The sequence below is a fragment of the Rattus norvegicus genome, chromosome 18, assembly GCF_021556685.1.
Source record: "Rattus norvegicus strain SHRSP/BbbUtx chromosome 18, alternate assembly SHRSP_T2T, whole genome shotgun sequence".
NCBI classification, from domain to species: Eukaryota; Metazoa; Chordata; class Mammalia; order Rodentia; family Muridae; genus Rattus; species Rattus norvegicus.
This window is the reverse complement of record NC_141551.1, coordinates 52,188,904-52,202,318: the sequence shown is the minus strand read 5'-3', so window position 1 is coordinate 52,202,318 and position 13,415 is coordinate 52,188,904. Positions and strand designations below refer to the sequence as shown.

The window sequence follows — 13,415 nt, the reverse complement described above, 5'->3', positions numbered from 1 at the left end:
AATGACTTTATCTGTGATTAAGATAAATAAAATTAAATGATGACTGAGTTCACTTACTGTAACAGTCTGGCCGGCCTTCAGCACATATCTTGAGGTATATTTGTAACTGACTGATGTGTCTCCAATTTTTCTGATCATCTCCCAGCCTCCCATTGGTTGATCCTAGTCACAAAACAACAGAAAAGGTTACTTCACACATACAGAACACTCAAATAATCAAATCCCTGAACCACATAGGATACACAATGCACTCTCAGCAAAACGCAACGTCATGAAGTCTGCGCCCACCAGGAAGGGTCTGGAGAGAGATGAAGGAGGGACAAAAATTACAACCAAGGATGGTCACTGCTCAATTAGATGGGTCCTTAAGATCTGCAACACAAGTCAGCCATAGAAACCACAAACAAAACGCCTAGGATCTGATGGCTTTCTGTTTTTAAATCACAGACACTCATGACTAACAAAGACAAGGAAGAAATTTGTTTTTTGTTTCTTGCATTTGTGCCAGCTTTGCCTAGAATAAGCTGTTACTGAGTAAAACAAACCCAAAGAAGCCGTTCGCCAGACCTAGCTGACCACTACGGGCCCAGCGGCGCCTGCCCAGTGAGGAGCCATGCAGACGGTAGAGCAGGGCTTCACACCAGGCAGACGCCGGCCGAACACTCCTGGTGGTTGTGCCTCTGGAATCTGGAGACATCGGGATAGGGCAATAGCCTCTCTGTTTCCAAGCTGTGGCCAACCTGCCCTAGAGCCCAGACCCTCCTGGAACTGCCTGTGCTGTCTGACTTATTTAAGGCATATACACTCACAGTAGTTCTAACAGTCTGCTGAGAAAGGGAGTTGTCGTGGATTTGGCCTAACGCTGACTTATGTTAATCTGGTCCCCAAAATTACACGAGAATCCACATGTCCACATGGGAGACACTGAGGGCCCCTGCCCCCAGTTAGTTTTGATTGGTAAATGAAGGTGCCAGCGGCCAATGGCTGGACAGGCAGACAGAGGTGGGACTTTTAGGATTCCTGGGCAAGGGACCTAGTGGCAAGTGATCAGTAGAGAGACAGACAAGAGGGCAAACTGGGTCTAGGGCAACAAAGACAGACTTTTAGGAAGCATTAACTCAGGCATATTGGTGGGAGTGTTAGCCATGTGGAGGTGTTGGAGCGGCCCAGCCGTTAAGGCATATTAAAACACAAAGGCTGCGTGTGTGGGCGTCTTTCATTTGGGAACCCAGAACATTGGGGCAGGTAGGGATGAGAAAGCTGCCACTGGGGTTGATTTGAGTAGAGATTCATTGGCAACTGCACCAGGAGGAGTCTCTCAATTCTTACCAGACCCGGAACACTTTTATACTTAGAAGTGGCATTCCCTCCCCTGCGCTTCAGTCCTCTGCCTTCTCAGTACCGTCCTACATCCTGAGTCCCATCAGAACCGCAGAGCCCTTCAAAGTCCAAGTTCTAAGCCTCAGAAATCCCTGAGGTGAATCTTCCTATTCACACAAACTTTCAAGATGGAGACTCATGTTGTCAATATTTCTATATAAATCAGATCATGAGCATCTGCTCATTCATGAACTTTGTTTCAACATATCTAAGCCTGAACCCATCTTTCCAAAAAGCTTTTGATGCTGCAACTTCACCTTCACCAGCTAAGGAAAACGTATAATTCATCTTTGAGAAAACCATCATGAGTGCTGGAGAGATGGCCCAGCGGTTAAGAGTCCTGCCTGATCTTCCAGAGGACCTGAGTTCAATTCTCAGCAACCACATGGTGGCTCACAGCCATCTGTAATGGGATCCGATGCCCTCTTCTGGTGTGTCTGAAGACAGCGACAGTGTACTCACTATAAAACCTTTTTAGAAACAAATAAGGCCGTCAAGAAATGGCCTGGCAAATCCGGGGTAAATACACAGCTTTATAAAGCAAGATTAACAAAGGAAATCTCAGGCTGGTAGGATAGTTCAATGGGTAACAGTGCTTCCCCCAAGGCTGATAACTCAATTCCTGACTCCAACATGGTCAAAGGAAAGAGGATTCTCTGGCTGCCACACCCATCCATAGTACGTGGACACCATCCCTACCGCCACTATAAACAAACACAAAAAAGAAGAACAAAGAGAATCTTCAAGCCACTAAAGGTTTTAGACATACTCAAGCACACAGAAGATGGACAGCTATTACTACCCACAGCAGCCAGGCAGTCTGCAAAGCCAGGCCTGAGGAGATGGGTCGACTCATTTACCTGTTCAGAAGTGTTCTTCAAGCGAATAAACTTCCCATCAACATCTATCTCTTCAATGCACACATTCCCCGTGGCTGAAGCAGAGTGGGAAATGCTAACACTACTGCTCGCCTCTGATTCTTCCACATCAACTCTCTTCCGCTTTCCTCTGGTGGTGCGCACACTGCGGCTGGATGAGGCTCTGGACACGGTCACTCGGGAAGAAGGACTTGGAGAGAGCTTTAACCTTCGGGGAAAGAAGACTGTGAGGATGGAGCACAAACACCTGACTCACCTAGGCTTTGTCCACTCAGGCCACTGGGACCAGGAGTCCCTCACCATGTCACACAACGCCAGTCAAGGCCTAATCCAAAGCAGCATTTGGTCATGCTGGGACGCTCACACTGCATTTCTAAAACACAAGAATGGGCCAACCTGATATTTAAAGTAATGACACATTAAGATCTATTTCTACTTATCACCTGATGTTAAAACTAATGACAGGAAAATTTCGAAGTTGCTTTCCTCCTTTTTAAAAGGAATATTTCATTTTCCATAGAGATGAGCGTTTAATGTGTAATTTCCTTCCATTTAAAACATTTGAAAATGTGCACTGAAGGAATAGTTCTCCATGTTGGAGAATGCACAGGGTTTCTCAGACACACTTGCAAATGCTTGAGCTCCTTGTTCATACAAATCCTACCTGGGTTGTTCTTTACCGTGAACCATTTATAAATGTCCTACTCGGAGGCGAATACCTCTAAGACACAAGGAAAGGTTAACTTAGAGCAGTCCTAAAATACTGGATATAAAACAGGGAAAGATGGGGGAGGGGGTAACATGAAAACAAAAGCCAGCCTGTCCAGCCTGGGGACACCCGAGACCCTTACCGCTCTTCTTCGCCTTCCAAGAGTTTCCTGTAGGCGCTGATCTCCATGTCCAGGGCCAGCTTCACGTCAAGCAGCTGTTCGTAATCATTCAGCTGCTGCTGCATCTGGTCCCTTATTTCCGCCATCTCTCTCTCTTTGTCAGACAACATGCGGCGTGAGTTGTCTCTCTCTTTAGCAAGCATGTCCTCCAATTCTTGAATCCTTTCCAAGCATGCTCTAGACTTCAGAGTCAGAGGAACACATTGACTTTCTAGGGCTATTTCACCATGAGCAGAAGGCAGAATGAAACCACCTACTGAACCAGAAAGCAAACAGCCCCACAGGAGCTCTAACTCTTAACCCAAAAGATCATGACTGTGAACAACTAATTCCAAAATCCTTAAAATATTAAGCGTCTCTTAACGTTTTGGGTAGGCCAGGTACAATGGTGTATGCTTTTGATCCCAGCACTCAAGAGACAGAGACGGACGGATCTCTGTAAGTTAGAAGCTAGCCTGGTCTACAAAGTGACTTACAGGACAGCCAGAGCTGGCACACACAGAAACACTGCCTCCCCACCCCAATAAAAGTTTTAGGTAACAAAAGCCTACAAAGAAATATTCCTCACACTAAAGCTTTAAAATGTACACATAAGTTTTCAGTATTAGCCAAATAAACGTTTACTCTACGGCTCTGGAAACCTCAAGTCTGGCTTTCCTACAAGGTTCTCTCTCAAAAGTGGCAATTAACTACAGAATGCCAGCATATTCAAAACCTTGTAGCTCACTGGGTTAGGTTAGGGTACAAACATACACAGGGTGTTTTGGGGAGGGGAGAGTCTAAAGCAGCACCTCACTATGTAGCCCTGGCAGCCCTGACTTTGCAGCAATCTTTGTATCTCTGCCTCTCAGATGCTGGGATTACTGGTGTGTACCACCACAAAGCCACACGGTATTTATGTGATGAAAATAATCTAGAAAAGGACTATAGAAAAGAGAAACCAGGAGGGAATACATCTCATGGGGGACAAAGGAGACTAGACTGCACTGACACAGGTGGCCAGCCTTCCAGTGACACCCCAACTCTGCTCTGAGGAAGATGCCTGCCTACTTACCTCTTTCTGCAGGTTAGAAAGCTGAGAGGAAAGGCTCTCGATCCTCATCCGGCTCTCCATCAATTCCTCCCTGGCACTGTTGACAGTGGAAGTGTTCATCTCTGATGACAGCCTGGCATTCTCAAGCTGTGAGGACAGTAAGCCACAGTCAGTCTTACCTAGTCAGTTGGAACTAAGAAATGAGGAAGCAGGACTCCCCAAGACCTTTCAAGCCCAAGCCCTTCCTTCTGGTAAGCAGCTGACGAAACAGGAAAGCATGGCTGCTTTGCTGACGTGCATCACCGCACACCACCTCTTCAGACTCACTTCTGAAACTAGGAGTTTAAACAACTCCTATATATATCTAGGTCATTAACTCAGTTCATTTTTCAGTATTTCATCCACTAAGCATTTACTGTCTGGGGTAGCACTCACAAAGATGCTGTATATAGAAACTTAACTGCAGATATATCTGCAAAGGAACCTTTCAATATTCCAAACCAGCTCTGTAACCAGAGATGCTCCCTCTCAGAAGCAAAAGCAGGCCTCATAAGACAAGACCCACATCTCATCTCTCAATGGGGTGTGTGTTGTCTGTGTGACAGACAGACAGACAGACAGACAGACAGAGAGAGAGAGAGAGCGAGCGAGCGAGCAAATGAAACAGAAACAAGAGAGAGTTATTTCACAGTTCTTCCCAGTCATAGTTTAATGGCAGCACCCAGCAAGTGTGGGTGGCTGTGGGAACTCTTTGTCTGGCCTCTTGTATGCAATGCCCATAACCACCTCATTAAATGACTAACACCCCACATGAACAACAGCATAAGTCCAAGCAATGGAAACTATTTTCAATAACTTCAATTTTCTAGCACTGCCTCCAACTAGTAACTTATTCAGTCAGATAACATTTAACATGTAAGGAAAAGTCATCTGCAAACAAAACCAAGATGTACTGTGAGATCTGTTCATGTAAGTGGAATGATTCCACACCTCTGAAGAGAATACTGTTAGATTTTCCATTTGGCCCCGCTATAAAGCAAAAGCCAGTGAAAAAAAAGGGAGTGACGTTCTACCGACCCAGCTGTAGGGAAGTCAAAAACAGCAGCAGTGTGTGGAGAGGTGCCCAACGTACCTGGAGAGGAACGTGTGTCAGCTATGACATGGGAGACCACTGACACAGGCATAAACCTTACGTCTGATAACATTTGAGTAACCTTGTTTTCAGCTATACCCTAGGAGCATTTAAAAATGCTACATTTAAAAATATTCATTTTATTTTATTCCTAAAGAAAATTATTTTTTTAACTTTCTAAAGTTTAAAATTTTTTTCATTCACTATTTTATGTATATGGATATTTTGCTTGCAAATATATTTGTGTACCACATGGATGCGGGGGTGGGGGATCCACTAGACCCCACATGACTACAATTAGGGAGTTATGGGTGCTGGGAATTAAATTCATAATCCCTAGCTAGAAGAGCAGCCAATGCTCTTGACTGCTAAGCCATCATCTCTCTAGCCCCTTGTTCTGGTTTTTAAAAATGAAGCCAGGGCTGGAGAGAGAGCCCAGCAGTGACAAAGTACTGGCCATTCTTCCAGGACCCAGGTTCACTCTGCAGCACCCACAGCCCCTCAATACCATCTGAAACTGTAGTTTCATGGAATCCCATGCCCTCTTCTGGAATGCAAATGCACATGCAGACAAAACACCTATTACATAAAGTAAAGCTGAGAAGAAAAATCTAGAACAAAACGAAGAGGCGCTCAGGTCTGGGTATAGCTGAGGTACTGAGTGAGTGTGCACACAAGCCCATGGCAAGCTCACCTTGGCGTGGTAGGTCTGCTCCAGCTCTTCCTTATACAGCCTCACCTGCGCGTCGTGCTGCTCTCTCATCTCGTGCAGGGCTTGAGCCAGCTTGTACTCATACTCAATCTGACGCCCGGAGTCCACCTCCACCAGGCGCGTCTCATGCTTCCTTCTTGTCTCATTGATCTCCTGCAGGGAGGAAAAACAGTGAGCCAAGGTGCTTACACAGGCCGCACCAGCAGCAGCCTGAGTAACTCAGGGCCACCTCATGGCTCCTACGCCATCCTCTGTGCCGGACCTGACGCAGAACAGGTCCATGATTACACTGCTGCTTGTCAAGCAGAAGATGTGGAGTGTGACTGATGGCGTAGTGACAGGACCTCAAGTCCCAGGAACCCCCAGCTCTTCTCAGGGATACAGCTATTTCATTCTCTGACACCAAGAAAGGGCCTGATGATTTTCTAAAGCTCCATGCAGCTGTAGATGCCTAGACAATACCCCACACTAAACACCAAACACCAAACAGTCTGTGTCTCTAAATTGCTTCACTGGCAATCCCTACAGACACCTCGGTCTTATCCATAGCAATGTCTCTTGACGAATGAATACCAGTAACCCTTGTGATCCTTCACTGTTTAAGAAATGTCCTGCCAGGCAGTGGTGATACATGCCCTTAATCCCAGCATTTGGGAAGCGGCAGCAGGTGGATGGCTGAATTCAAGGACAGCCTGGTAAATAGTGAGTCCAGATCTATTACCCAAACAAACCCTGTCTCAAAATACCAAGCATGCGTGCGCGCTCACACACACACAACACCTGGGACAATTTGTGGCTAGGTACATAAGGCCACTAATAAAAACTGTTCATTTTAGCTGTCACTATGAACTTATTTTCTTGAGAGTGAATAATTAAGGAAGCCACAAGGGGGCACTATAGCTCAAAGAGTTTGTGTATCTGTGCAGTGCCGGGATTGACCCCAAGACCTCACCGGTTAGGTGGATACTGTATCCCTACCTAATACCTAGTACTAACTGTATTTCTCCTGCATATTTCTTCATTGTTCTCTTAGCCATTAAAAGGGAAAACCTACCTTGTACAGTTAATCTGTAAGGCATCTTCTATCCCCAAATCCTACTATCTCTGTATGTAGCTACCTTTCCTTATGGCAAAAAATTAATACTTATGTTTGTTTTTGTCTTCTGTGTAGGGGACTTTGTCACACACAAATGATCCACACCCACAGAGGTCAGAGGACAATCTGCAGGGGTAGATTTTCCTTCCACAGTGTGGGCTTAGGGTCAAACTCAGATTGTTGGGCTCAACACTACATGCCTTTATCTGATAAGACATCTCAGCAGCCCATGGTTTTTTGAGGTAACTAACTGCACGGAAGGATGACCCTGAAATCCTAATTTCCCTATGCCAGGATTCCAGATATGGCCGTCATGCCCAGTCTGCGTTTCCTCTGCCACGCAGTGATGGCACAACACACACCTTTAATCTCAGCACTTGGGAAGCAGGGGCAAGCAAATCTGAGTTTGAGGCCAGCCTGGTCAACAGAGGGAGTTCCAGGATGGCCAGGCTTACACAGAGGGAAAAACAAAAACAAAAAACAAAACAACAACAACAAGCAAAATATTCCTGCAGTTACCTCTTCATACATATTTTTACGGAACTCCAAGTCCTCAGTAAGGCTCTGACAACGGTTCTCCAGATCCACTTTAAGCAAAGTCTCATCCGCCAACTGCTTTTTGGCGGCAGATAGGGATGCTTCCAACTACGAAGAAAAGCAATAGTAAAGATTACATGACAATGCTTTAGTGATAATGTAAGACATTAGTGTTCCTCTGCATTAACAGGATTATCTCATTTTAACTTCCTGGTCACTTGCTGTTTCTACCCCAGGGCATCACATATCACCAATGAACGTAGTGAATGACAAAGTCAATCCTTCATGTCTCAAAATCCAAACCAAACTTGAGCTAACCACTTGCATGTTTCCAGTGTGCGATGACTTCTCTTCCACTTTGTGTCTGGTGTAAGAAAGAAACAGGCTTTGAAAGCAGAAGGAGGGTGTGCCCAGGAAAGCAGGGAGATCTACAAAGCCCAGACAAGATGGTGAGGGGTAGTTAATTAGTCGATTTAAAAAAGAAAAAAATCCACAGTTCATGACTTACAACTGCCAACTAGTCAAACAGAGAGATCAGGGTAGAATCTTACCTGGGCAATCTGGTCTTTCAGATCCTCCAAGTCTCCCTCTAAACTCTTTTTGTCCCCAAGGGCAGTAGCCAGTGCTGCATCCTTAGAGTTTAGCGCGGCCTCATACTCTCGAAGCTTGATCTGGGCTCCACTGAGATCAGACTCCTTCTTAGCATAACTGTAACATCAGAAAAACACAATCACAACCCTGCCTTGCAGGCTTCCTGCCCGCTTAGGGGAGAAACCAAGCAGCTTCAACACTGAGCCTCAGGAGAGCCCAAGAGCATCAGATGAAATTTCCCCATATCATGGGGTTAACTAATGACTGTGGGACAAAGAAACTGCTAAGGCCCAGGCTCTGGGGACTAGAGAGATGGCTCAGGGTTAAAAGCACTGGCTGCTCTTACTGAGGACCCACATGGTGGTCATCTGTTGACTTCAGTTCCATGAGATCAGACACCTTCTCCCAGCCTCCATAAGCCCTAGACACAAACGCGGGGTGCAGACACAGATGTCAGCAAAGCACTGACTCACATAAGATCGCTTGATATCAGCATCCACTAACCAGTGCCAAGAAGCTTGCCAGCATCTATTTCTACCATACGAGGTGAGCTGAAATTTCCCTAATTACATGGGGCTTCTATGTTGGAAAAGTAATATTCATTACTATATAGAATTAATCCATTTAAAACGGTGGAGGAATCGCACTATGTAGCCCTAACTAACTGGAATCTCTCTGTGAATCGGGCTGGTGTCAAACTCAGATTCTAGGATGTCTCCAGGTACTAGGAGAATAAAAAGTATGTGCCACCAAATTCAGGGAATAATATGTAGACAATTACATTTTAAAAGATATGTCTGAAATTTAAATAAAACTTTATCATTAACTCTACAGGAAAGCCTTCACAATATCAAGATTCTGAATACTTCCTCTTAATTAAAACTAGAGTATTGCTAATGTTAGGGACATTGATTCAATGGTAATTTAGTAATCTAAGGAGAGGACTCTTTACTCTCTGTGGTATAGCAGACATAATCTCAACAGAATCTTTTGTCCCGAGTCCTGTATTTTTAGGGCCACAAGATGGCAGGCTTTAGCTGAAAACTAGTCTAGAAGGGACAAAACTGCTGTTTTAAATTCTGACTTAAAACAAAAATCTTCGGGGTTGGGGATTTAGCTCAGTGGTAGAGCACTTGCCTAGCAAGCGCAAGGCCCTTGGTTTGGTCCCCAGCTCAAAAAAAAAAAAAAAAAAAAATCTTCTATGTGGGCTGGAAAGATGATTCAGTTCATTTTCTACTCCATTACGAGGTCTAGAATCAGAATCCCAGACACACGTGGCTCCGGCTCCAAAATCTGACTCCCTCTTCTGAACCCTGTGGACACCTACATCACATATGCACACACTCATACACATCCTCATATGCACACACTCATACACATCCTCAGACGGATACACACAAACTCACACGTGCACATGTCCATACAGTCTCAGACACTCAGGAACACAAGACAGACAGGCAAACAGGCAGGAATGCACACACTCACACAAACACACACAGACACACACCTATCCTTTAAAAAAAGAATCCAATCCTGGTCAATCACAGCCAAACAAACTTGCGAGCCCTGGGACCCTACAGAAATCCCATGCAGAAGCTTGTGAAAGAGCCACAATCTTATCCCACCATAAAATGGCCAAGCTGAATACATATCACACACACCTAGAGTCAAAGGAAAATGACTCTTTTTGAGAAAAGCTCCATGTAACTTGTACGGCCTGGAATCAGCTATGTAGCCAAGGACAACCTTGAAGTCAGATCTGCCCACCCTCATCTCCAAGTGCTAGAATTACAGGAACATAGGGACACCCAGCTTTACTGTGCTCTGGGAACCGGACCTAAGGTTTCACACATGCAAGCTAAGCACTCTACCAGCTAAGATATGTTTCCAGTCCGTAAACTTAAAAAAAATCATATTTAGAAGTTGGAGATGGCTCAGGAATGCAACATTTGTTGCTTTTGCAGAGGACCCAGATTTTATTCCTAGCATCCCACATGCCCACAGAGTAATTCCCTAACTCTGTTAACTGCAGTTCAGTAAATCCCTCTTCTGACCTCTAGGGGGCACCAAACATAAAAGTGGTAAACTGTCATACATGTATGCAAAATGCACATTCATAGAAAACAAATCTAAAAAAAATCTATACACATTTTATATACACAGAATTTACAAAAGCTAATGACACAAATTCATTAGAAAAACTACTACAGCATTGACTAGTGTATAAATTAGAGCACACCGTGGGGATTCTGTGGGGGCCATGAGCAGGCTATAAAATGACCATGTTCTTTCTTTCTACATGGTATCATGTATGCAGCACCCACTGTGTTGATGCAAGAGTGATACATGCAGAGCTCAGAACTCCTAGTCACACCAAGTGTAAGAGGAAACACTGTGGAATACAGGAAACACTGTGGAATACAGGAAACACTGTGGAATACAGGAAACACTGTGGAATACAGGCAACACTGTGGAATACAGGCAACACTGTGGAATACAGGCAACACTGTGGAATACAGGCAACACTGTGGAATACAGGCAACACTGTGGAATACAGGAAACACTGTGGAATACAGGAAACACTGTGGAATACAGGAAACACTGTGGAATACAGGCAACACTGTGGAATACAGGAAACACTGTGGAATACAGGAAACACTGTGGAATACAGGCAACACTGTGGAATACAGGAAACACTGTGGAATACAGGCAACACTGTGGAATACAGGCAACACTGTGGAATACAGGAAACACCACTGTGGAATACAGGAAACACTGTGGAATACAGGAAACACTGTGGAATACAGGAAACACTGTGGAATACAGGAAACACTGTGGAATACAGGAAACACTGTGGAATACAGAAAACACTGTGGAATACAGAAAACACTGTGGAATACAGGAAACACTGTGGAATACAGGAAACACTGTGGAATACAGGAAACACTGTGGAATACAGGAAACACTGGAATACAGGCAACACTGTGGAATACAGGCAACACTGTGGAATACAGGAAACACTGTGGAATACAGGAAACACTGTGGAATACAGGAAACACTGTGGAATACAGGCAACACTGTGGAATACAGGAAACACTGTGGAATACAGGAAACACTGTGCAGCAGTTTACACGACTTAGTCATTTCCTTCACCAAAACCAAAACCAAGACAGACATGAAAAAGAGAATGAAGGAGATGCTGATGGCGTCTGTCTCTTAAGGTCAAGTTCTTAAAGCACAGGTAACCTATCAAGAATACTCTGTCCAGAAGTGCTCTAACAAGGGCTGAAAGGATGGAGTCACAGGATCTACAAACTAGGCAAGCAAATCAGAAACTAGAAACATGCTCTTCTTGGGCAGATGGGAATGGGGGTTCAAGAGAGGGTTTGACAAGCCAGGGTTTCCCCCGCTGTCTGGAACTCACTGTACGTCAGGCTGACTTCAGACTAAAGATCCACCTCCCTCTGCCTCTTGAGTCCTGGGGTTAAAGGTGTGCACCACACTGCCCGGCTAGAAACATTTGCACAAAAAGTTAAGTTTGTAAGTCTGCACCCAAGTGGGGGGGGGGGGGGGCGGTGAGCTCTTATTTTAAACACTTGGCCCTTTTACTAAGAGTGTATAAAAGACCTATAAATAGCCCTTTCCAGAGAAACTCAACTAACAGACTTTTGTAATTTGTACATTAGAAAATTATGAGGGGTGGGCAGTTGTGTGGGGAAACACCCTCATAGAAGGAGAGGGGATGGGATGGGGGTTTATGAACAGGAAACCGGGAAAGAGGATAACATTTGAAATGTAAATAAAAAATCCAATAAAAAATTATATGACAAAGAAATAAAAAGAAAGTTATGATAAAAAATGAAGAAGTTAACTCCCCAAAGAAAGTAATAGTAGTTATTTCATAGGCTCCACTCTAGGAGGGAAAAATGTACACATCAATACATTGACATGTGACTACACAGACAGTATTTCTTTCTTTTTCTTGGATATTTTATGTATGTATGCCTCAGTATGTACTTTGAAAAACTATTCCCGTTCACAACTACTATAGTGTACACACACACACACACACACACACACACACACACACACACACACACACACGAACTGGCGCTAATACATTATGAAAAGGCTTAATATGATTAGTAAAACCCAACATCCAGATAGACCTATGAAACCCAAATGACTCCAAAGGAACTGAGGCTTACAATTTTATCATTCCAAAAGTAAAAGGCCTCACCAAAAAGCCCTTTACTGTCTTCATGTGGCTCAGGTTAAGAGCTCTCTCTGTCTGCTTCTCCAGAGGGCCTAGGTTCTATTCCCAATGCCCACAGGGTAGCTCATATTAAGTAACTCCAGTTCCAGGGGATCTAACACCATATTCTGGCCTCTGAGGGCACTGCACAAAATGGGATACTGACACACAAGCAGGCAAACACCATATACATATAATAAAATTAAGGAAAAAAAGTGTTAAGTGTTGGACCCTCCCCAGCCCCTGCCCAGACACAAGACCAAACTTACTCTGACAATCAGTCAAGATCTGCCCTACAAGCCAGTATGGCCTTCTCTAAAGTAAGACAACAGGCACTGTACTGCACCTCAGCGAGGGCTCCTGGCTCCTGCAGCAATCACCTAACTTAGATATCCATAGCTACATGAGTTATACACAGAAAGGGCCTCCCTCAGTCAGTCCCTAAAATTGGTGACAGTCATTTAACTGTGTAGCAGTGAGGTTTTGCTACACTGCTTTGTGCTCCCAGTGTGTTGCACTTCCAGCTACCCGTCCACAAAATCGTTGGACCCATGAATGAGACACAAAACACACATTAGCTTATTTTTAAAATGCCTTGGCTGGTTCAAAGGCTAGGCACTCCTAAACCTTCCCCTTCTACCCTAGACCAATCAGGGAAGTGGCCAGTGGGCACTTACCCAAAATCTCACTCGCCTGATTGGCTTAGCTCCTGCAGTTCCTACATCCATCCATGGAGATCCTCTGTCTCCTCCTCCCTCCTGTGTAACTCTAAGGGTCTCCCTTTGCCCCAGTCATTGGCCGTTGGCATCTTTATTGATCGACCAAAAACCAACTGGGGACAAGGACCTTTAGCATTTGGACACACAGATTCCAGACTGAATCAAAGCATTAGAGCCAATGTCCAACATAAC

At 44.6% G+C, this 13,415-nt stretch overlaps 1 protein-coding gene across 1 annotated transcript in view; it reads right to left on the bottom strand.

Moving 5' to 3' along the window:
• The window catches only part of Lmnb1 (lamin B1), a 38,545-nt gene that overhangs the window by 9,053 nt on the left and 16,077 nt on the right, over nucleotides 1-13,415 (bottom strand). Inside the window, 7 exon segments of the mRNA NM_053905.2 lie at nucleotides 58-162; nucleotides 2,241-2,466; nucleotides 3,110-3,330; nucleotides 4,203-4,328; nucleotides 6,008-6,178; nucleotides 7,641-7,766; nucleotides 8,210-8,366. Coding sequence (NP_446357.2) covers nucleotides 58-162; nucleotides 2,241-2,466; nucleotides 3,110-3,330; nucleotides 4,203-4,328; nucleotides 6,008-6,178; nucleotides 7,641-7,766; nucleotides 8,210-8,366 — 1,132 coding nt within the window.